Genomic DNA, 22939 nt, shown 5'->3' with positions numbered 1-22939 from the left:
AGTCAGTGCAGTCTGTAAAGAGGAAATCGTTACTTTTGAGTTTCATCTGTGACACCGACTGTGCTGAGAGGGTGGATAAGGAGTTGAAAGTCAATGTCACTGAGATGATTAAATAAAAATTCAGCTGTTGAAGAGCTGTTAGAGTCAGTCCCCCTCCACAGTTACACTCTGCTTAATAAATTGTGTTTTTCTGAGGGAAATTGAAGCTTTGTTCTTACACTGTAATATAGAGACAGGAGGCAAGAAAGAAAGAAAAGTAACAGATAAGAATTGACAAAACACACATACAACCACCCACATTTACCTCTATTTCATTATTAAAACATCCTATCAACAGACAGAGAAGGTGTGTTGGGACATGATTATCTCTTGAGGCACAGTGATGATTCAATTAAGTCTTGATGGATCTATTTAGCAGCTGCAGCAGGAACCTCAACATTTAAATCAAGATATAAGTGCACATGAACATGTAAGCAGATGTGATGTGTGAGAACATTTAGTGGGTATGTGCCTGTTAGAAAGTGTTTCTGGGTGACTGGGTGGAGGAGTGTTATTTTTATTTTAACTAAAGCCTTTTTAGAATGTCCATTTATTGCACAAACAGGAAAAAAGTGACTGTACAGATTTAACAAACAGTTTGACTGACAGTAACTTCTTATTGGCAAGCTCAGTTTCTTGTGATTTATTAAGAGCTGTTCACATGAGCTGTTGAAAATCACAGTATATTGCATGATAATCAATAATTACTAATCGCCTTTCTGAGCATCAGTGTTACTGACATTAACATACATTTTCTTCCCAACCAATATTTCTTTGATCATAAGATTGTGATGGCATTGGTTTTCATAGTGGTTTGATCTTTGCTGCCCTCTATTGGTTCTCTGAATGTCTCCAGTTATCATTCTTCTGTTTAATGACATGCCATTTAAAAAGCGTTCACATATTCCAAGTAAATCTGCACGTGGCCGTTCCTTTCAAAATTAACAGCATGATGATCCGAGTCTGTCTGTGTGTTCTGACTTGAGTTAATTTACTTTGTTAGTTTTAAAATTAAACATTTAAATTAATCAGTCTAAAGGCTTCTGATGTTCATTTTGTAATCCATTTATTAATCCCATTGCATTATTTTTCATAGTAAAGTCACAATATGATTCATATTTAGAAAGCACACAAACAAATAATTACAAAACATGACTGAATAAATGCAAACTGGCCCAGCCAGTGATGTACTTTAATAACAATCATGAAACATGTATGAAAAAATTGCACTTGGAGTTATAATAGAAGGCTCAATACATATTTCATTTCATTACAACTGAGAAGTCCCACACAAAATAGTTCTGTGATCACACAGCCTCTGCATTTGAACCATTTCTGCTAACATGAAGCTAATTACACTGAACGAAGCATAAATGCAGCATGTAAAAAGTGTCTGACAGAAAGTTAATAGTCTCCTTTCTATTGTTGTGGTTAGGAAATGGTTAAATTTAGCCATTTGTGCACAAAAAGTTGTTTTCAGTTCTTGATCACTGAGTTTATCCGCATACTCATCAGACATGGCTTTAAAGCACAATGACCATACAGCATTAACAGCACACAGACACTCCTTTGACCAGTCACTATTGGAGGCCGACTAAACTGCAGCTTTATTTGAATGACACAAAGCTACAGATAACAGAGAGACACCAGAACAGGGTGCTGGCATGTCAGTTAGGGCTGTAGCCAGGCACTGAAATGTCTACAACTCCACCATTTGTCATTAGAGAAATACTTTCAGAGAGCATGGTCCAATAGGCAGTCTCTGGATTGATGTGTCTGGCAACACCGAGTCCTTGAGGACATTTCACAATCAGCATCAGCATCCTCATTTATTATCTGGATCCCAGACGTGTGGCTCATTACCGACTTGTGATTTCTGGTCAATGACTCCACTCTTGATTGGACCAATATAGGCCGTACTTGGTTGTTTCATGAATTCATTCTGTTGTAGAGATGATGAGTGTTGGAACAACAATTACATATTTACCTATGCTGGACCTATAATTGATAAAATGTAATTTTAAAAAAAACATGTCACATTTGTATTTGTTTTCAATGTAAATTTATTCAAACCAAAAAAACTCTTAATTTTTGACAGCTGTTGCCTCAATGTGATACACTTCACAGTTCCTGTGATTGGTTGACATGCTGCCTTTTTGGGGGTAGTCATTATAAATCAATAGAACAGGGGTGTCAAACTCCGTTCCTGGAGGGCCACTATCCTGCATGTTTTAGCCCAATATGATGATCCATGTCAGAAATTTGTAATGTGTCCTTGTCCTTGGGAATGCTGTTTTGTGCATTGCTCATTTTTTACACGGGATTCCTGAAGCTATCCCGTGTCTGTATATCTGGTAAAATAATCAGATGTCTGCTCACACTATTCAATTCAACAGTTTCACATGCACAGACTGTAAAACCCTCCTAAATGATTTGTAATAGAAAAATATCAAATATAAACATACTGTGCATTGCATAAGTCAGCTGTTTACACCTTGAATAAAGTCCCACTCTACTGTAGCTGCTTGCTGTGAGAACGCTGGTGGAATTTGAGCCCACCACAGTTTCTGAAAGACTTCCCACACTGTCCGCAGATGTAAGGCTTCTCTCCAGTGTGGATCCGGAAGTGTCTGGTTAACGCCCCCGAGTGCCGGAAGCACTTGGAGCAGACCGAGCAGGTATACGGCCTCTCGCCGGTATGGATGCGAAGGTGGGTCTTGAGATTCTCCATGCGGTTGAACTCTCGGTTACACTCTGGGCAGCGGAAAGGGCTGCAGCCCGGCGGGTAAAGCTGCAGTCTGGTCCTCTTGCTTCCTGTCACAGGTTGCGGACAGCGCTGTTGTAGCCTCTCCTGGCACTGGCCATAGTGCCGCCGTAGCAAGCTGGGCAGGTGGAAGGTCTGACCGCAGGACTTACAGGTATAGAGGGCAGGGGCAGCGTGGCTGAGGCTGCAGCCGGTCCGGATGTGGATTCCATAAACCTGTGGAGGAGCTTCTGATACGGGAGCTGGTTCTGCCAGCTGGAGGATGTTTGGGAACTCTGAAGATAGGGATGGAAGATCTGTGGGTGGACTGAGGCTGGTGATCAGGTTTGGAGGGTGAGCTGTAGAAATATACAACATGTAGAGCTCAAGTGCAGAAAACGAAAAAAAAAAAGTTCACCTTAACAGAATTTAAAGTTTGAATGTTTTTTCCAACTTTTTCTGTTACAGATACTCGTTCCCAACATAAACAGATCAGCATTTTGAAATTAGCCCTAAGAATACAGAGCAGATACACAGTATTTCCATGCAGTAAATTTGTATACTGGCACACTGGTCATCAAAATTAAAAATCAGACAAGACTGATTGTTTGATGCCATTTAAATAGTTTCCACAAATCATTAGCAGCCGAACTGGAAATGCAGATGTGAAACTTTGACACCTGAATGCAGGTAATTCAGTTTCACTGTAGCATGGATATGACGTTGAATGGTTGTAGAGGTGATTAAGCTTACAGTAATAAGTTTTAATTAGCATTTTATCAGCTGCACTATAAGCATAAACTTGTCTTTTTAACCAGTCTGGCTTCCAAATGCCTAAATTATAAGTTGTGATTGATGTGAAATGGAAGATCAAATGTATAATTTGCTATCAAAACAAACATTATGTTTTTTACATTGTTTTGATTATTCTATTTTGATGCTTTGTCTCTAATCTATTTTATTCCTTTACAGTTTTGCTTTATTTTACTTTCTACTGCTCTGTGCTATTATCAGCTTATCAGTCATCTATGAAGCATTCTGAAGGCACTAAGCTGTTTAAAAGCTGCTATACAAACATACACTGCCTGTCCAAAAAAAAGTTGCCACCTGGATTTAATTAAGTAAATAGGTAAGAGCCTTCCATTGGATAATTACTGCAGTGATGAATATGTTTTAGCTGCATCAATTTGTTTAACCCTAGCTGCTGCAGTGAGGAGCTTCTCATTTCTTAAACAACCATGTTGGAAGGCGTATCCTGTGGTCATGGAAAAGACATTAATCTGTCTCAGAAGGGTCAGATTCAGAGGTGACAATGCCAGGATTCATGGGGCTGAGTGGTTCAGGGAGCACGGTGTGCTGGAGAAGACATTGCGCAGCGGTTCAACTCTCCCATCATCAATACAAAGCCTTGGGAGAAATTTAATTCAACTGTGAACAGCAATAAATGTGGTGACATTGCAGAAGCTGATCGAAATGATGCCACAGTGAATGAGTGCCATATTCAAAGCTAGAGGCAGTCCAACAAAATATTAGGGTACAACTTTTTTCGAACCGACAGTGTAGTTTGGGTGACGTCACGCCCGCAGCTGCAGGTTCCAGGAAGCGGCAGTACTCTCCCTTCCCCCTGCATTCTCTAATTAGGTGTGCGTGTGCACAGAGGCTGGCAGCAGGTGATGGCAATCTGCAATCAGCGAGAGCAGTGCAGGAGCAGGTGGGAGCAGTCCAATCAGCCACTCCATCTCCTCCATACAACCAAATACTCGGATCTCAAAATTAATATTCCGATACTACTGTAACAAGCGAATATGCCGATATTCTTGTCCAGCCCCTAGTACAGTACTAGACTCCAAATCACTCATAGCTCCGTTCCTAAACTTTACAGGCATTACTGATTGGGCTCCTGTTGTAGCCGACCCATGGTCATTGTATTAGTATTTATGGTAGCTCGTATTCACGGTTTATCTTTGGGCCTGTTTCTTGCTTTGGGTCATGTATTCCTGCCTTGGTATTTCCATATGTGGGTCTGCTAGTTGTAGAAATAATCCTGATTATTGTATCGAGTTGTTCCTGATTGTATTCCTGCCTTGCTGTTACCATACGTGGGTTTGCTAATGTTAAGTTTTTGCTATTCTTATATTTGGTCTGCCTCCCCACTAGGAGTAGTGTCATTCTGCCGCTTTAGACGGAACCTGTTTTTCCGGTTCTGGTGTAGTTTTACAGGTTTGAGTGGTAGTTCTGTATCTTTTTCCTGTCTTGGAAATAAAAGCTCCTCTAAATTGCTCTTCTGTCTGAAATCTCATTTCCTGCACTTGGGTCTCTGTACACCGTATCAGTTGATTGGTTTAGATAAGAGAGATGAGCCTCTGTAGTGTGTTAACAGCAATCACAGCTCTGCTTTGTCATTTTTATAATCCTGGATCTCAAACAGTGTAGCCCCCCCCCCCCCAGCTCAAATGCTGTTTCCACAGATTTTTAGAGCCCAACTTGAAATATCACTTATTCAACGAGTTTTAACTCATATATTCCTTAAAGATGGTCATTCAGTGATTGTTGTGGGCACAGTTTCCTTTCTTACCATGTTCCAGTCCAGCGGTGGACAGCTGAGCGTTTGGGTCTGGGATATCCAGGACTTCTGGATTCCACTCCTCCAACATTTTGGACTGGACTGCAGACAAACACTCCAAACTAAAATCCTCCACTTTAATAGAGTCCAAGCAGCAAGATGAACCATTCCTGTCGTCTTCTGCGTTTTCCTGCTTGATAGTAACCTGCTCCAATGTGGACTTGTTAATGCTGGGAAGCGGTGGTGAGTCGCAGTTATGAACTCCTGGTTCTTCACATGTTGGATTCATGCTTTCTAGCTTCACTGCACAAACGTGGGAAATGTCCTCAGTGACCTCTGTAAATTAAAAGATACAAGCATTAAGCAAAGCAAAATGTTTTTCATATATACACTTCAACACTGAAGTATAGAAACATGCAAAATTAATTTATTACATTGCAAAATTCTTATGCTTCAGTGAGTGCCCTTTAAGTCCATTGCTGAGTTTGGCCAGTTGTAAAACTAAAACCCTCTTAAGCTACTTTTCAAATTAAAGGGTAAAATCTGAAAAGATTTAACTCCAATGGTAATTCTAAAATGCTTCTTTTGTGTCTCAGTCAGCTTTTAGATTAAGTGTTATAATCAGGAAGGTATTTAAAGTGTTTGAAACAGCTATACAAGATTTAAAAATGAAACCAAAGTGATTAAAATACCACTGTATAAAAGAGAAGATTTACTGCCCCCCCATGTCATTATGTAGCGGATTTTTATTGCAAATTCCATTTTTGAAGAGACACCTGCTCAAATCTGTGCTCTTAGTGAATTCACATGCAAGAAAGAAAGTACCTCTTAGATTATACTACAGGTTACAACCTGCAGTGCATTACTGGCAATGGCATTAAGAAAGATGTGATTGTTTGTTCACTCCAATACCACAAGGAGCATTACAAACCACATAAGACCAAAATATGCTCATTCCATAAATCCTCACCTTATCCTCTTTGACTCAACTCTAAGATTTGACAAACAGATTAATTCTTTTGTAAAAAGGTGTTACTTTCTTTTTCAACTGGATTACTACAACTTCATTCTGTTGTGTGAAACTGGTACAAGACTGGTACCAAAATATCTCCTGCACTCTATTTCCTGCTCCATTTACCTGCTAAATACATGACTGATTTTAAAGGTCTCTGTATGCGTTTATAAATCCATGCATGGTTTCACCTGGATAAATTTCAGAACTTCTCTGGCTCTAAATTACCTTAGCGTCTCTTAATTTCTAAAGCTAAAAACTGTTCTACGATTGAGGCCGGTGTATAAAGGAGATGAACCCTCTGTAGGAGCAATGACAGCTTTGGAACAGCCTTCCTCTTTAAATCAAATGTTAGAAGTGTACAGGGTGACCCAAAAGTTTGGAAACAAAGTTTAACTGCAGAGTCTATTTGAGTTAGGGGTGCATGAAGTCACTTTTATTTTACCCATTTTTGTTATACCATAATAAAATAACTTAAAAGTATAGTATTTGTCGAGTGCAATAACTTGGAAGAAAATTAATAGAACCATAAGGCACAGGTACGCTGGAGCAAAACTTCAAAATGCAGGCCATCAGTGCCAGATTTCAAAACTCTTGATGGTAAAGTATCTGACAGTTTAAATTTTTTTAAACATCCAAAAGTACTATGAGGCAACATTTACTGGCCAGTTTGAGGAACCTTCCTAAGCATGAATGAAGATACATTCCAGAAGACACCAGTGTGACCAGGTGGTGGAAACGTTCACGTCTTTGTATAAGAAACAAACATGAACATGTCAAAATGTGTTTGCTTTAAACTAATCTGTTACTCTTCTGAATATATCCGTGGTACTGATTTATTGAAATAACACATTTGGATTATAGACTTTTCATTTGTTTCCAAACTTTTGGGTCACCCTGTACTTAAGTTTTTAAGAAAAATCTGAAGATGTATGTTTTTGAGAAGCAAAAAATGAAGCTACAGAATTTAAATATAAATAAACCCATACAAAAAGCACCAAGTGTTAATAATAAGCACTAAAAGTGCCCCAGCACATAAAAGAAAAAAATATAGACATGCTATAAAAGTGCAAAGGAAAAAGCTTGACAAGAACAGTAAAATTGTAACAAGGACAAAATGAAAAGAAAACAAATAAAAGGCAATCAAACTGATTGAGACATCACATAATTAAGTCTATCAAAATGTGCTTTTAGAAGTGATTTAAAATAAGTCACCGTTTCTTCAAGCCTTTGATTTTAACAGACTACATTTTAGAAATAGGTCATACTAGTTCACACATTTGTTCTGACAGCATGTGCAGCACTTTGTTCAACTCCAGTCATTCATAAATGTGTCATTACATAAATAAACTTTACTACATACAAAATTAAGAAGGTAACCAGTCTCTGCACTTCAGCAATCCTGTTAATGAAGCATGTGAAGGCGACAAGCAGCGGGAGCATCTCTGAAATTTCTCACTTGTGTCAAAGGAACATGTGAAAACATTCAGCTAACAGTTCAGTTGTTTCAGTACTTTACCTTAATACATTTACTGTAAACTGAACTACAGAGTATTAGACATATCAAAGATAACGTACAGGAGCTGCTGCATACCTTCTGAATATCCGTCATTTCGTTCTCTCTCTGCATCTGAAGCTGCATCATCGACACACTGACTTGTCACATCTCTGCTTGACGTCTGTTCATTTCTGCTCCTGCGTTTATGTCTGGAGTTCACAGGCTGATGTGCGCCGCTGTGACCTGCAGGAAGAGGAGAGTCACCTCTGACCTCCGTACAGCTGTTCACTGCAGGGTTCGGGCTCCTACAGTTAGGGTGGAGCTGCTGGTCTGTGCTCTTTGTGCCATTACAGAGCTGGTTTGCATGAGGAGAGCTGCCACATGTCATCTCCGTGCGCACAGAGTCCAGCAGCGCCTCGGCTCTCTGCAGCCTTTGTTTCAGGGACGCGTTCTCTCGACGCAGCTCCTCGTACATGTCGCTCGTTGCCTGACCTACTAGCTGCTTCACCTCCCGAACTGCGACCTCCACGGCCACTTCAAATGCGCCGTGGATCGCGGCGACCAGCTCTTCCTGAAAAGACGCTGCGTCCGTTACGCACGGATGCGTTTTGGTACCAAACAGCTGCGGTTTCATAGCGCATGAGCTGTAAAATTATTTACTCCCGTCGGCTAAATGCTTTTGTCTCACGGATGCCTTGTGGTGATGCTGTCTGTTTCTAAGTCGAGGAAAAGGTTTCACTTCCGGTGACGCATGTGACGCCCATAGACGCCTGCCGGTGCCGAAGATGAACTGCACCAAAGTGTAAAGCAAATTGAAAACGACAAACTGAGAAATTCCCGTTTATTTTATTGATTAAACATATTGATAATGGTCTGAAAACCATCGATGAACAGCATTTTTATCGATGGCCTATCCACCATTTAAGGCCCACGCGTTTTATAGTCGTCCAAGTGGGAAAGGATCCAACCAGAAGGTCCGAGGACGGTCAGAGTCAAGATAGTCAGGGCGAACGCAGACTCCTGCAGGGCAATATTGCACTTTAAAAATATATATATAATTGTTAAAAAAAAAAAAAAACAACTTAAAAAAAACACCAAATACAACAAAACACGACTCATCCTAACTTACCATAGCGCCGATTTTATCTTTAGGTGGTTTGCCATGGATGTAAGTTGCTCGCTGTTGGACTCCTGTCCTGAGAATCAGAGTCCGTGGAGCCTTCAGCAGTCCAGCAAAGAGCCCACACATGTTGGTTAACAGCTCAGAGGGTCCAGATCAACAGAAATAACCGTTTAACGAGGAGCAGGACGCTTTTAAGGCCGTTTTTACGCACCTGCTCATTGAGCTTAATTAGCCACGGTGCCTTCAATTGCCACTGGAAAAAACACTGGGATGGAGGTTAGTTTCAGATGAACATTTAGATGAATATTTTAGTTTTTTAAAGTCTTGTCAGAGTTTTGGATGTATTTTGGAGAGATTTGCAGGGATATGGTACATACACGTTTTTTCAGTTTAATATATGTGGTCAGTTACATTGATTACTGCTGCCTATTTATGATTGAAAGCTGCAACGTTATATAATATGCACAAAGACATAACATTGTCTTGCTGTAGCGCATCAGCCATCCGTGATATGAATTATACTGTGTTGCTTTCATGCTTGTTTTAATGAGTGCAGCCAGGTCCAAATACACTGGAGAATATTATGGAGGCAGCATGCCAATGGGGGTCTTTTCTGATTCTGAGAAAAAGTTTAAAAGTCTCTCTTCTATTGTGATGATTAGAAAATGATTGAGCCAACTGTGCAGGTAAAGTTATTGAGCTGGTCAACTGGTGACAAATTCTCACCTCTGAGTTAATCCACACTCCTGTCAGGTGTGACTTTCAACAGTGGCTATAAAAGACTACCTTGAAATGCAGCTCTTTTCAAATGAAACAATGCCACAGTCAAAGTCAAGCACTTAAATGTCCACAACTCAACCATTTACCTCTAAGAAATCATTTCAGTCAGCATGGTACGACAGACAAGCTGCCACATGATGTTGTGGATGGATGTCAAATGTCTGTCAACTTCACCCAGACCTTCAGGAAAATGAGACAACATTCAACAAGCAGCATGGACAACTTCAATAACTCTATATGTCACACGTGTAATTTGATAACTTGTGATCTCTGGTCTGTGACTTTACTCTCCATCTGCCAGTTATTACTTTCTATATAGTGTGTACTTGCTTGTCTCATGATGTCTATTCTGTTGTAGAGGTGCTGAATGAAGCACTAGCATTTATTCCCATATGTTGAAAGAATGGGTACAATTTAACAAAATACTCAAATGCTGCATCTTTTTGTTCCAGATAGGTTTTATGAAAATTATGACTGCTTTGACACCATGAAACAACCACAACCATGACATCAACAACTGCTAAATACAGAGACTGCACATTTAGGTAGGAAAATGGGTGACCAGTCATTATTATCCTGCTGAACTCTCCATTTATAGTGACATAAAATGCCATTATTTGAATTTTACTACATAGGTTCTTTTTTTCTTTTTTTTTTACAATGCAGCTTCTATTCATTCTTTTGTTCAGACTGCCTTTCCTCTTTCTCTGTCTTTATTTACAGACTGACCCTTGTTTTGAGCACCTTTGCACTAACATCATAAGCCTGATTACACTTTGATTACGGCTTCCTGGGCCACTGACGTGCCGGTCGGAAGTGGGTCGGCTCAGCATTAGAGGGTGTGAAGGTTGTAGTCTGGATGCTGGTTCAATAATCAGGCTGGCTGTCTGTAGCGCATGGCTGGCTTTGTATCATTCAGACCTCAGAGGTAAGAAACTCTCATTTTTGTACCTAAAATACTTGTTATTGTATAGAAAACTTAACTTTTCACTGAATGTAATCAGTGGAGATGTTACATGAGACAGAATAGGTCTAGTGGTTATTTAAATATGGCGTAAAACTAAATATATTGAGTAGACTGTAGCTCTAGCCATTTCAAACATGCAATTTTAGGTTCTTAAGAGAATTATGTGTGCATAAGAGTTGATTAAAAGGCCCGAACTAAATTTGAGAAAAAAAACACCTTCAAGTCTAAATTGTCATGTCAACATTCATCAAAAAGCTGGAATGATGAGCTGAATATATGACTTATTGTTGGATTTGTTGTATTTTGAACAAAATATAAAGAAAAACACAAAAGTCTACCTATTTCAGCTACTCAAATGTGAAAGTTTTTCCTGATTTTCTGATCTAAAATTATGTATATTTAGATTTTTCACTGCTATTTGTTCACTGTGACACTTCCATGTGATTTGTAGAGCAAATAACAATGAAAATGGTTTGTTCCAGTTAGTGTTTGTGCACGTGCATTAGTGTTACCTTTCCCACATTCTTAACCCAGTGCCCAGAAATAATGAGATCAGACTTTGGCACACATAAAAGGTTGTCTGAGGTAACTAGGTTTTCTGGCTACAGTCATGGAAATGTGTGTGCTGGATGTAGGCTTTGCTTCTGGCTGTGATCTCTTTATCTTTACTTTGACCAGTTCCCATTTCTCCTCTTTCAGCTGATCCTACCTTCCAGTCAGTGCTCCTGCCTTCCCTTCACATCAACCTCCTGTCCTCATATACCAACCCGGAGGCTCTCCATCTGGATAACATGGCCGAGGCCCTGGCATCCAGCTCCACCGAGGATGGTCAGACTGCACAGTGGAAGTTTTCCAGCCCACGCAGCAGGAAGTCTGGCTGCTCCAACATCTTCACAGGAGTGAACCTTCATCAGCTGCAAAGGCTGTTCAGAACAGCAGGAGACAGAAACGCTGAACACCGGGCGAAGCTAGTGTGGCGAGGAATGGATGCAGACATGGAGGGAGCAGAGGAGGAAAAGGAGGAGAGTGGGATGGAGAGAGAGGATGAAGCAGGGCTGGCTCAGGCGCTGGTGGGGCTCAGAGTCCGAGCGAGAAATAAGGCAGGAATCAGAGTGGAGGGACACCGAGAGCACAAGTGGCTCAGAGCATCAGGATATCTCAGGTAGGTGACATTATGAGCAAAACGAACTCAAGACGAGGGTACGAAAAGCGAGGCTCTGTAGAGTTTGGCCTATTATTTGCAGCAAAATCTGTTCTCACCTTAATGAAGAATATTGTCGTTAGTTGACATACCAGTGTCTGTTCAGCTTTGGGCCTGTGTCTTGAAATGAAGTGTGTGAATTGTCATGTGCCTAACAAATTGACCTCACGAGACTGTGTCCTCCTCTGCATACCGCCACAAACACACACGCCACTGTCACGCTTCACTTTCCACATTCCTCACTGAGATGAAATTAGATTTGCTAAAGTAGTAATGGAGTGCAACAAAATGGTAAAATGGTGCGGTGAGTTCACATGGCAGTGCAGTATTAGCAGAACAGGGTACAGCAACATTTTATGGCCTTTACAGCAGCGTAATGTGATGTGCAGTGTGGGCAGGTTGGTCTGTGAGTAGGTCCAGTGCCTTGATTCAGATGGATGTATCTCAATAACTATGGTGTGTGTTGATTTACAAAAATGCATATATAATTTTTATTTTGTAAAGCCTATTCATCTCACAAAGGGAAATTTTCTTTTATTCCCTCCTTGTTTAGGAAGTGGCAGCTTTGTAGTTTGGGGACTTGAACTCCCGCCCTGAACAAATTATCCCTAATTCTTGTAATTCGTACACTGATATTCACAGAAACACACATGCACTTATGACTTAGTACTATTCCCCTTTCAACAATATCTTTATGTGGGAAATTATATGCTTATATGCCCCAAGTATAAATTATAGGCCTGTAATAGTTTTTCTAAATAAGAGTTACGGCTCTTGTCTTCCAGGATTGAGGAGCCACTGACTGGTGAGGAAGTCGACCAAGTGCCAAGTTCAGGAGAATTTCTGCTGCCAAGTGAGGAAGGCTTCTCAGAGAACCAAAATCCCTTTAAACCCTCATCATGGAGGTTAGGCGTAGCGAGGATGGAGGGTGCCAGAGACTCTGAACGCTACCTTCACCACATCCTTCATTAAAAACTGGAGTCTGGAATAACACTCAGTGATGGAAGATGCAAGAAAACTGAAGTCATGAATTAAAAGACTGATTTTGGATGAAAAGACATACTGCATCATCTGCTATCATGGGTTATACATGTTAGACCGCAGCACAAACGACTGAAATCTGCTAAAACAGCTCCTTCAGCAGAAGGCTGAGACATCCACCCTGCAAGAAGGAGCGCTATCGTAGATCAGTCATTCCATCTGTTTTAAGACGTTACAACATCAGCATCACTGGCTGATGTGAACATAAACTGGACTTTATCATATCAACATCTCAAACCATGGAGAAATCTCAACAATTTTTTTGCACAGCTGGCATCTTGCACTTTTATAGTTGCATTTATTCCACAAGCCACTTTATGTTGCTGTCGTTTGTAGTGTAGTAATACTGTATTTATTCATTTTTCATTCTTGTATATATTATTGTCATTATTATTACTATACATACACTAGGTACTTCTGTGAAAGATGTTGCTGCTGTAACAATGGAAATGTCCCTTGGCATGGGGAGTAATAAAGGATTATCTTATCCTATCTTATCTTAAACCTGCTTGGGAGATTAGTCCAATAAATACTGAAGGAAATTCAAATGTGTATGTGTCTTAGCAGCAAGTCATAGATTAACCCAATGGAGTCAAACCAGCCGATGGGAATGGCCTGCTTCTGATGGACATAGTGAGTACAATATTTTGTGTATGGGCAAGCTTCTGGACAGCAATCAAAAAGAACAGACTACCACTGAGGCCAATTCATGCTTTCTGCATGTCCACAAGGATGTGTGAGATAAACTTCATCATCTACTCAAGTCGAGGGCTCAAATTTGTGACCAAGTGGTGCTAAAAGCAACTGTTTTAAGAAGCTGTACAAAAAAAATTTCCATCATCCACAACTTTATCTGTGATTACAAGAGTTGTAATTGAAGTGGCTGCTGGAGGTGCTTCGATTTGTACCTGCTCTCTGTAAACTGTGCTCAAACACAGCAGGAAGTTCTCCAGAAATCTTGTGCTGTTTAATCAGTATGATCAGCTCACCTCTGGAATAATCACACTGACACAGTGCTACAGCCCAATCTGAAAAAAGCGCAAAGTCACAGTCAACCTTTCAGAACATAATTTTCTTCTGTCTAATATAAAGAGCAATGAGATCATCTGCATAACATTTCTAGTACAAATAGAATCACGTGTGTGTACGTTGTCCACTTTTCATCTGTCATGCAGAAACCATGACAGATGAAAAGCATTTTAAAGGCATGCCTAGCTTTAGATTTGTTCTACTTATTACTGAAATGTACTAATAATGGTACATCAGTTGTTTTTACAAACTTGCATCCACTGACGTTAGAATAATTTACAAGCAGTAGAAACAAGCTCTAAACTCAAACTGACAAACTGTCATCTTCAGCTCTGATATGGTGAAGCTGTTATGTTGCCTATTCGTACCTCTAGCAGATGGAACAAGCTACCATTCATTTGCAGCTTTGTTCATGGCTATCTGGCAAATGTAAATCCAATGTTCTCTTACTTTTGTTTTTGGTTTCTACCTGCTTGTCAGACAGGTTAGCTGCTAAATCACTAATTGAGTCTGTCTACTGCGATCTCTTGGTTTGTCAGAACTCTTAAAATAAAACAAAAATATAGCTGGAATTAAGTTTGATCAGAGGAGTAACAGCAAACTAAAACAAAAAAAATAGAGGACATTAAACCAAAACAATGACGCAATCGAGGAAGCGGAAGGAAACTAGAGTTAGGTGACTTCTTTCACATAACAGATCGTCATTTGATCCATAACTAACAGAAAAAGGTTTGATTACAGCAGCTTTAAAGACATGATTTGATTGACCATTAGCATGTTATTTGACTGTAATACTACCTGCAGTAACTTTAAGCAATCACCATCAACAGAATCCAGTCACCCAACACACAGATCATCTGTATTAATGGAATATGTTTTAATTATAATCTATCATTAAATATTACATACAAATTATACAGTGCATTGTCACAATACATTTCTTGTCAGTTCAGTACAGCAGGAAGTTACTTCTTTGTTTACTCAGGTCCACCCATGAGCCAGAAAATGAACAGAAATCAACACGGCCAAAACAAGCAGGAGCTGGTGGACTGAGAACCACCAGTCCTCCTCCGCTTAGCTGCAGATGTGATCATTTTGTCTTTTTCACTGACGATTTAACTTATCAGTGCGAAAAGACAAGTCACAAGTCCCAGTCATACTTTTCTCAGCATGACAGCTTACTTCTTTAACCAGAAGGACGTCTGCTTTCCAACATCACCCCAGATGACTTGCAGAACCTAATCTTAGGGGAAGCAATGAGTAACGTGAAACCAGTTTGCGCTCTCTGTGCAACGATATACACACCACTGTCAAACTGTCCAGTTCCTATATCTGTAAGACTTAACCACAATGAACACTTCTGTTTTTTGTTAAAAAAATAAAATAAAATGCTGATCTGGTGGCACTGCTGCATTCACCAGCCCAGGGATTTTAACTGCATGGGAGGGAATATGCATGTGAGTATTAAAAGGCAGAGAGGTATGAAGAGAAAGGAAAAAAAAAAACAAAACATGGAATGCAACGCCTCCCATCCACAAACCAGCGCAAGAGAGGCTTCTGACTGGCGGGCATGCGAGTGTGAGCAGACATTACGTGCACGCAGAAGTCCAACAGAAATGCCCTCTGATGGAAATATCGCTCAAGAAGATACAGAATCTTCATCACTTAAATTTCATAGTTGACAACCACAAAAGGCACAAAAGCAAGCAGGAAAGAAATGTCGTGAAATTCTTCCTCTTTTGGCCTCATCTCTACACCCACTGACTCGCTCTCTGTTACCAAAATATCCACCAGAAGAGGAGTGGGGGTGAGGACTATTTCCATTTCCAGGACAAAAACGTGTGCACTCAGATTCTGACTTCGCCTCCTTCCGAACACGGATCCTCCCGACTCCTTTCCTCGCTCCAGCTTCCTGCTGCTGCTGCTCCTCCTCCTCCTCCTCTCTCGCTTCGCTGCTCTTTTCCTACCACCAGGTGAAGAAGGGTCTTCTGCTCTGGAAACTCTGTGTGTAGGACTCACTGTTTGCTCTCTGAGGTGCTCTGGCTGTTTCGACGATTACTGGAGGCATCTGGACCAACTGGAGGGGCGTTTTTTCATCCTTCAGGGCTTGGCATAGGTTCAGGATCTTAGGATAAAAAGGGAGACATATGTTAACATTTACAGGATAGTGATGCTTTAAACCGATGAAACTGGTTACGTGTCAAACTGCTGAAAAAGAGCGGCCCTTCCCCAATTGATCTTCGGCCTCAGGTTCTGCTGTCTAGATAGGCGATTTTAGAAAAGGGAGGAGAAAACTCACCTGCCCCCTCATAACAGATACTTGTTTGTGAAACTGTCCCCTGTCGAAACCGGGATCTTTCTGTGGCACACAACAGACAACACATTTATTTATTTACAGAACATTTAGAAAAATGAGTCACCCTCCTTTTCAGTTTCCCTTCTTTTAATCTCTGATTCTCAAAATCTTCACACTCACATCATTCCTCACACAATCATTCTTCCCAAATAATTTAATTCATATACTTAATGAAGCTCTTCTTGCCTTAAATAGTTCATAGAGGTCTTCTTCTAGGTCTTTGATGAAGTTTGGGTCAGAGAGTTTGGGTAGAACCAGGTCTCTGATTTCCTGGGAGAAGGGGACTTTGGCCTGGGAAAGCCATGCCCAGTAGAAGGGGTCTGGTGATAATGACAATGAAGCAGTGTCAGATGTAAAGGACAATTATTAATACTGTGACTAAAGATCACAATTAAAAAAAACAATATTTTAATAGGAAACAAGCACAATATATGTGGAATAAAAGTAATAAAATAAGAATAAATATACAGGGGAAAAAAAACAATAAACATCCTTACTGAAAACAGATACAACCTGTGTTAGAAAGATAGAAAATATTCACTACTTTGTTCCTAAAAATGTAAAATGTAATTGTCACTGCTTGCAAAATGTCCCTCTGTGTGGGTACAAAGTGCCCCATAGTTGATCCTGTTATGTTAAAGTACAAATACTGAGGCTTCAGATAGTCAAGTGATGAAGACACTTCTGCAATTAACATACAGACACAGTCTTACTACTGATAGTGCTACTTGAAATACTTCCACATTTTTTATTACTAACAATCCTGCAATACAGCTTAGGAGTCTAAGGCGCTTCCTCCTGGCTGACGGAACCCAAATGTCATAATGGCACATAAAATACAAAGTATAGGTTGACAGGTGTAACTGAGTAGCTGCAGCAGTTTTCTTTTACTGTTGAGAAGAAACAAGCTGTTTCTTCTCTCGAAAGTAAGATTTTCTTTGTACTAAGGATGAGCAGACACTGGTTCAAATGGTGTCAGTGCGGGTGCTTACAAGCTCTCCAGGAGTCGGGGTGTTTGAGGGGGAAGGCGAGGCCGTTGTCTATGGCTGCTAACTTGATGATGGGATCCTTTACTACCACCCAGTCTGTGTCCTACAAAGGTAAAGACACAAGTTTAACGCAGACACATATTTTACCATTTTACGCTGGGTATTCTGACTTGCAGAAAAAGGTTCAACATTAATGATAACTCGATCCAATTAACCCTGAACTAGCAAGCGCAACTGCCTCTGCTTTTCCTGACATGACGTCAAGAAATACTTTCAAAAAGGTCTATTGTGATCACGAACTGAACTGTGTGAAATCTGTATGTCAGAGAATGTGTGAGTGTCTCCCCACCCTGTTGCCGACAGGGTCCATGGGACAGTCGTACTTCAGCAACCAGTTGTCATTTCCCCTGTCTAGAACACAGAAAGATTCAAATTCAGATAATTAGAATCAAATCAGAGCAACAATCTGTGATAACTACAAAAACTCTATTTAGCAGTGATACCAGCTGACAAGGAATACTTTATAACAAGACACTAATAACATAATATTTTCATAAAAGAGCTGTTTTTGGTTTACTTTGCAGAGCACAGTGTGACTACATGCCTGTATTCCTGATGATGTAATCGAGGACTACGAGCCGCTCAAACTGCAGCTGGAGCTGACGGTTGGTGTTTTCAGGCAAAGGATCAGCTTCAAACCTTCGCAGCCAGAAATCTGCATCTTTGTACCCATCAACAAATAGCTGGAAGGAGCCAACCTGGTGGGATTGAAACGGAAAACACAACAGATGTACAGTCTGGATTTTTTGACATTCCTAATAGAGATGTAAACAATGCGTTGAGTAATGAGTTAATGGAAAAAATCCTGTAGAAAACTCTGATCCGAGACAAATAATGTTACATCCCTGGCTGTGATTTTAAAGTTCTGAAAGTGTTTACGTTAAAGGCACAACGAAAAGCACATTTTGATTATGTCACTTTTTGCGGTGTGAAAAATAGACCAAGTTGGAGAATTGCTCTACAAGAACATGTAGCGATGGCCGACTCTTACTAATACTTATCATACCAGAGCATGTAGAGGAGTTGGTCCGACATACTGTGCTTTTAGATTCAATACAGAGTTGTTAACATAACACCGCATGTGACACAAGATGCTACTTGGAATTTTGCTTTTTCAGACACGTTGAAATTTGATTACACCTCTGAAGACGAAGAATCCTTGATTTTGACATTATGTCCATCACAGTAGCTTTTATTTTGGCTGTGGTTGTATGTAATAGATGGTGCTTACAGCACAAAGAGGCCTTAAAAACACTTCCCACAAAATAATGTGGTCTTCCTGTTGTTTAGCAGAGTAGTTTTTATCTGGAAGACAGCAGCCTCTAAATGAACCTGGTGAACTTTGGTGTATTTTTGGCAGTTATGTGGATCGTGGACCAAACACAGACACTGACAGCACATTTGTGTATTTCCACTGCAGTTTAATTGACAGTTCGATCAAAAATTAATGATCATCAATAAAAAGAAAAATGGAAAATTGAAGAATTACTTCCTTTTACTGTCAACAAGTGTATATCACTGATATAAATAAGAAGTAACTCCTAAACTTTTAGAAACATAAACAAATAAATGTCAAAGTTTAATTTGAAGACCTTTCAGGGAGAATGTTAGCCTAGCCGCGCTAGACCCAGCTCTGAAGACGCAAGGGTCTAGGAACTCTCGACAGGGAGGGAGGCGGGCTAAAAGGCTGTCTTTCAAATCACTCTGCAGCAATTGGGTAGGTATACAACCAATCAGCGCAACGAATAGGCTGATGTAGTTTCTGGAGCGCCGGAAATCAGAGGATGCGGTAGTTCGGTGAAGCCTTATTTATACAGTCAATGGGTGAAGCTCAAGTATATTACAGACATGTTAACAGAAAGATTATTCAGAGTCGGTGCTAATGGAGCTCAACGACTGTTGTCGTTTTGTTGTCGACCCTGGCAGAGAATTAAATTCGCTGCCGTGGGTTGTCTAGCGCGGCTAGGCTAGTTGTTTCCGGTTGTTTCTGTCAGAATCGTCGCGCCTCTGTCGTCACTTAGTTACGCCCGCCTTCTGACTCTACACTTCATGGTGATTCGTCCGGCCAGTTTTAGGAGCATCCAACCTCGAGGCTTACCGAGGGTAACTAGACCCACCCTGGCAGAGAATTAAATTTGTTGCCGTGGGTTGTCTAGCACGGCTAGGCTAGGAGAATGTTGTTTCACAGGCTACCTAATTCACTGCACATCTGGTAAATAATACAAATTAAAAGCCAAATAAAATGACTTGTACAAGTGTCAGTTTACCTTTGGGGGCAGTCCGATCCTGTGGAAACGCTGACCCACTTTAGGCACCTTCTCCAGGGCGAGCCGTTTGCCTCGAGACTTGACCCTGTCTATGGCACTGTAGTTGAATGTCTCACTTGCCAAATACACCACCTAAAGTAGAAATGTTGATTTATAAAGATGGATATTTGCCAAATGGTGTGTAACTTTTGTAAACGTGGAGACAGCGCTTTGTTTGTCAATACCTTGGTCCTGGGAACAATATTGAGCTCCAGCTTCTGATCCACCAGACTGGCCCCGGCCTCTGACAGGTAACCCTGGTTTAGTACCAAACAGTCTCGGCCAAAACAGCAAGGACAGCACAGTTTCTGAAGCCACTTTGTCCACTTGGGATTCAGCTGGCCGTAAGGCTCTTCATTTTTAGGTTTAAACACTCCGATGATCTTCTGCAAAGAGAGATAGAGTGGAAGATGGTGCGAAGACGAAATGTAGATAGAAATCCATCCATCCATCCTCTATACACCGCTTTATCCTCATTAGGGTCGTGGGGGGTGCTGGAGCCTATCTCAGCTGACTCGGGCAAAGGCAGGGGACACCCAGGACAGGTCGCCAGTCTGTCACAGGGCTACATACACAGACGAACAATCACACTCGCATTCACACCTACGGGTACTCAGTTAACCTCAGCATATTTTTGGACTGTGGGAGGAAGCCGGAGTGCCCGGAGAAAACCCACGCATGCTCAGGGAGAACATGCAAACTCCATGCAGAAAGATCCCAGGCCCACCCCGGGATTCGAACCAGGGATGCAGATAGAAATGTGGAGCACAAATACTGGAAAGTGGGTTACACTAAAGGGGTGATTTAATGTGCAGTGAACGCTATTTTAATCACTGTAACTGACATGAATTGAACCTGTGCAAATCCTCCATGCTCTGTGAAACTATGAAATTCTTTTAAACCTACACAGGATGAAAGTTTGATAAGAAAAAGGCAGATTTGGGGTGCGGTGCTACTTTAGACCTGCATAGAGAAATCACATGTTATATTACCCTTGAAACACACACACACACACATTACAACATGGAACTTGGTCATAGAGGAGAATTATGTCCTCACAGGCAGCTAGCACATGACTACTAAGCACAGTGGTGACTGACTAAAGAAACTGGAGAGGTGGGGGTTGAGTGGAGTAGGGTACTTGATAAAAACCTCACACATTCAATCTAGAATACTACTTTATGTTTTTTTGTTTTGCAAGTCTCTACAGGGGGGACAAAGCACCACTTAAAAGAAAGTTCAAAGACTATATTGGCTTGAAAAGACTGAAAGTAGATGTGGAATTTAAGAGGATATGATCCTAAAGTCCACAGACACATTTCCTTTAATTACTTTTTATATAACTCAGTACATACTGTTGACAGAGATAATCAAAGTGCACTGTCAACAACCTGATTAGGAAGATTCTAAAATTGTTATAGAGGACGATAAATTGAAAGACATACTTAAACTCTTCCCCTGTGTTGATTCCTCAATTTATCTTGACTCTTTTTGTGCAAATGCAGCTGCAACAAATCAGATGTGTGCTCAGCACCTCCTGTCTGATTAGACACCTGACTGTGTGTTATTTGTCCAGGCACGCAAATAGAAGGAAAAACAAGGCAAAACAGAAAAGCTGCCTGAAACAACAACTAACAGACATATTATCCTTGAGTACGTGTTTTTGTTGACATCAGTGTGACAACTGGTCTGATGGACGTTGGCTGACAGGCTGCCTACCTCAGCAGATGGATCTAAAATGACGAACACCTGCCAGCACAGCCACAGTGGAGATAAAAGCATTTGATCCATTTGCAGCTAAGCAAATGGATCAAGGAGTTAAAAATACTCAGATGTGAATGCTATTGGTGTTTATGTTTAAAAGCAAATATATTTTGCAAGTGGTCTGCAGTATATCTCTCATTAAAAGCATTCTACTGTGCAGTAAATACACAAATAAGCTGCAAAAAAGTCATCAGCATTGTCAGTAAACTAACTAGAAAGCCACAAGAGGATTTAGGGACTGTAGCTCTAAGAAGTGCAACAAGATGCCTTTAGAAACAAGAATAAGAGTATAAAAGAAGTCAATGATCCTAGCAGGGATTGCTCATGTGATGATTTTGATCTCGACTTTGTTGTACTGAAGTACTGCTATTCATACAGATTCACGTGTGTGCTGCACCTGTAGGGTTGTTTTTTTAATCGGTCAGGCTAGAGACAATTTTCCACCTTGATGGACAGAGTTGTCTTCTATTTAATTTTAACGTTAAAGTTGATATTAGTTTATCCTGGTGTTAGTTCATCCAGGTAAAAGCCGGATCGTGTTGTGTTTACATGTCTTGTAATCTATTTGCTAAGTCATCACAGGCGAGTTAGAAGAGGCCTCTCCGAGAAGCGACTCACTCTAGGATCAATACAGTCTTGAACTCGTCGCATCACCAACAACACTTTCGATTTCACAGATCAGTCAAGAGAAAATAAAGCAGTGAGAAATCTACAGGTCTAAGTTAGCAGCAGCTCTTCTTACCCCCTGTGAGTCTTTAACAAAATAGCTGCCACTGGAGCCCTGGTAGATCCTCTCCGGGTAGATCCCCTCCTCTATGGCTCGTTCGGCCTTTCGGATGATCTCTCTGAACTCGGGATCCTCTGGAAATTCGTTCCTGTGCGGCTCCCGAGGCAAGTTTCCGCGGTCCCGGTCCAGTAGAGGCTGTCTCTCCCGGTTGCGCCCCGGGCTGCCGGCCGGGATGCGCACCACGGAGCCCGGAGTGCTTCCAAACGCACCCCGGGGGCTGGTGGGCTCTGTGGGGCAGTAGCTGAAATCACCGGAGTCCCGCAGCGGAGAGACAAGCGGACTCGTCTCGTCCATGACTTCGAAGGGGGATGAGGAGTTGTGCTAACTCCTGCAGACAGAAGCAGAAAGAAGAGGACGAAGTAGAAGAGGGACAGAAAGTGGGACGGTTGTTTTGTTGGCTAGCAGTGACGCTGGCTAACAAGGAAACACAGCAAAAAAGAAAAATCAGATGACTGTCAGCTTCCGGGAAGAGGCGGGACTAAACGAGGGTTTTGACCTGTAACCAATCAGCGGTCATGCTGTTGACGCCAACGACCGAATTTCGACCGCTGATTAGACACAAATATTCCTCCCACGGAAGACACGTGACAGCACAGTTAACCCAATCAATTAACTGTACAAAAAAGCCATTGATAAATAGTTTCTGTATTTATCATGAAGCTATGCGAGATATTATGGAAC

The 22939-nt window shown here is 41.0% G+C and overlaps 3 protein-coding genes across 5 annotated transcripts; 1 reads left to right on the top strand and 2 right to left on the bottom strand.

Moving 5' to 3' along the window:
- Nucleotides 1–1088: 1088 nt before the first annotated feature.
- Nucleotides 1089–8684, bottom strand: LOC110960929 (zinc finger protein 287-like). Its single transcript, XM_022208350.2, has 3 exons — nt 7952–8684; nt 5358–5681; nt 1089–3141 (listed from the first exon to the last, which is right to left on the bottom strand). Exons 1-3 carry the CDS (start codon nt 8487–8489, stop codon nt 2552–2554), a joined length of 1452 nt encoding a protein of 483 aa, XP_022064042.2. The 5' UTR covers nt 8490–8684; the 3' UTR covers nt 1089–2551.
- Nucleotides 8685–9464: 780 nt separating this feature from the next.
- Nucleotides 9465–13471, top strand: avpi1 (arginine vasopressin induced 1). Of its 3 annotated transcripts, XR_007941041.1 has the most exons (4): nt 9465–10303; nt 10482–10686; nt 11425–11887; nt 12712–13471. XR_007941041.1 is itself a non-coding variant. In XM_051945891.1 (3 exons), the coding sequence occupies exons 2-3, from the start codon at nt 11517–11519 to the stop codon at nt 12896–12898; spliced, it is 558 nt and encodes a 185-aa protein (XP_051801851.1). In that variant the 5' UTR covers nt 10549–10686; nt 11425–11516; the 3' UTR covers nt 12899–13471. The 3 variants fall into 3 exon arrangements, 2 of the variants coding, with proteins under 2 accessions (XP_051801851.1, XP_051801850.1); XM_051945891.1 differs by lacking the exon at nt 9465–10303 and having other exon boundaries at nt 10549–10686; XM_051945890.1 differs by lacking the exons at nt 9465–10303; nt 10482–10686 and having other exon boundaries at nt 11336–11887.
- A 1378-nt stretch (nt 13472–14849) lies between these two features.
- Nucleotides 14850–22718, bottom strand: pi4k2a (phosphatidylinositol 4-kinase type 2 alpha). Its single transcript, XM_051945873.1, has 9 exons — nt 22214–22718; nt 19893–20093; nt 19669–19800; nt 17942–18099; nt 17691–17748; nt 17345–17444; nt 16539–16672; nt 16296–16355; nt 14850–16121 (listed from the first exon to the last, which is right to left on the bottom strand). Exons 1-9 carry the CDS (start codon nt 22550–22552, stop codon nt 15960–15962), a joined length of 1344 nt encoding a protein of 447 aa, XP_051801833.1. The 5' UTR covers nt 22553–22718; the 3' UTR covers nt 14850–15959.
- Between the last annotated feature and the right edge of the window lie 221 nt (nt 22719–22939).

The sequence above is a fragment of the Acanthochromis polyacanthus genome, chromosome 3 (assembly GCF_021347895.1).
Source record: "Acanthochromis polyacanthus isolate Apoly-LR-REF ecotype Palm Island chromosome 3, KAUST_Apoly_ChrSc, whole genome shotgun sequence".
NCBI lineage: Eukaryota > Metazoa > Chordata > Actinopteri > Pomacentridae > Acanthochromis > Acanthochromis polyacanthus.
This window is presented reverse-complemented; position numbering and strand designations above follow the sequence as displayed.

Excerpts from the sequence above, each read along its gene's own strand:
- LOC110960929 (XM_022208350.2), bottom strand. The coding sequence starts at position 8,489 with ATGAAACCGCAGCTGTTTGGTACCAAAACGCATCCGTGCGTAACGGAC. Across the intron at positions 5,682-7,951 it reads AAATGACGGATATTCAGAAG|AGGTCACTGAGGACATTTCC; the intron begins GTATGCAGCAGC and ends TTTAATTTACAG. Across the intron at positions 3,142-5,357 it reads CACCGCTGGACTGGAACATG|CTCACCCTCCAAACCTGATC; the intron begins GTAAGAAAGGAA and ends ATATTTCTACAG.
- pi4k2a (XM_051945873.1), bottom strand. The coding sequence starts at position 22,552 with ATGGACGAGACGAGTCCGCTTGTCTCTCCGCTGCGGGACTCCGGTGAT. Across the intron at positions 20,094-22,213 it reads TTGTTAAAGACTCACAGGGG|AAGATCATCGGAGTGTTTAA; the intron begins GTAAGAAGAGCT and ends CTCTCTTTGCAG. Across the intron at positions 19,801-19,892 it reads ATATTGTTCCCAGGACCAAG|GTGGTGTATTTGGCAAGTGA; the intron begins GTATTGACAAAC and ends TTTCTACTTTAG.
- avpi1 (XM_051945891.1), top strand. The coding sequence starts at position 11,517 with ATGGCCGAGGCCCTGGCATCCAGCTCCACCGAGGATGGTCAGACTGCA. Across the intron at positions 11,888-12,711 it reads AGAGCATCAGGATATCTCAG|GATTGAGGAGCCACTGACTG; the intron begins GTAGGTGACATT and ends CTTGTCTTCCAG.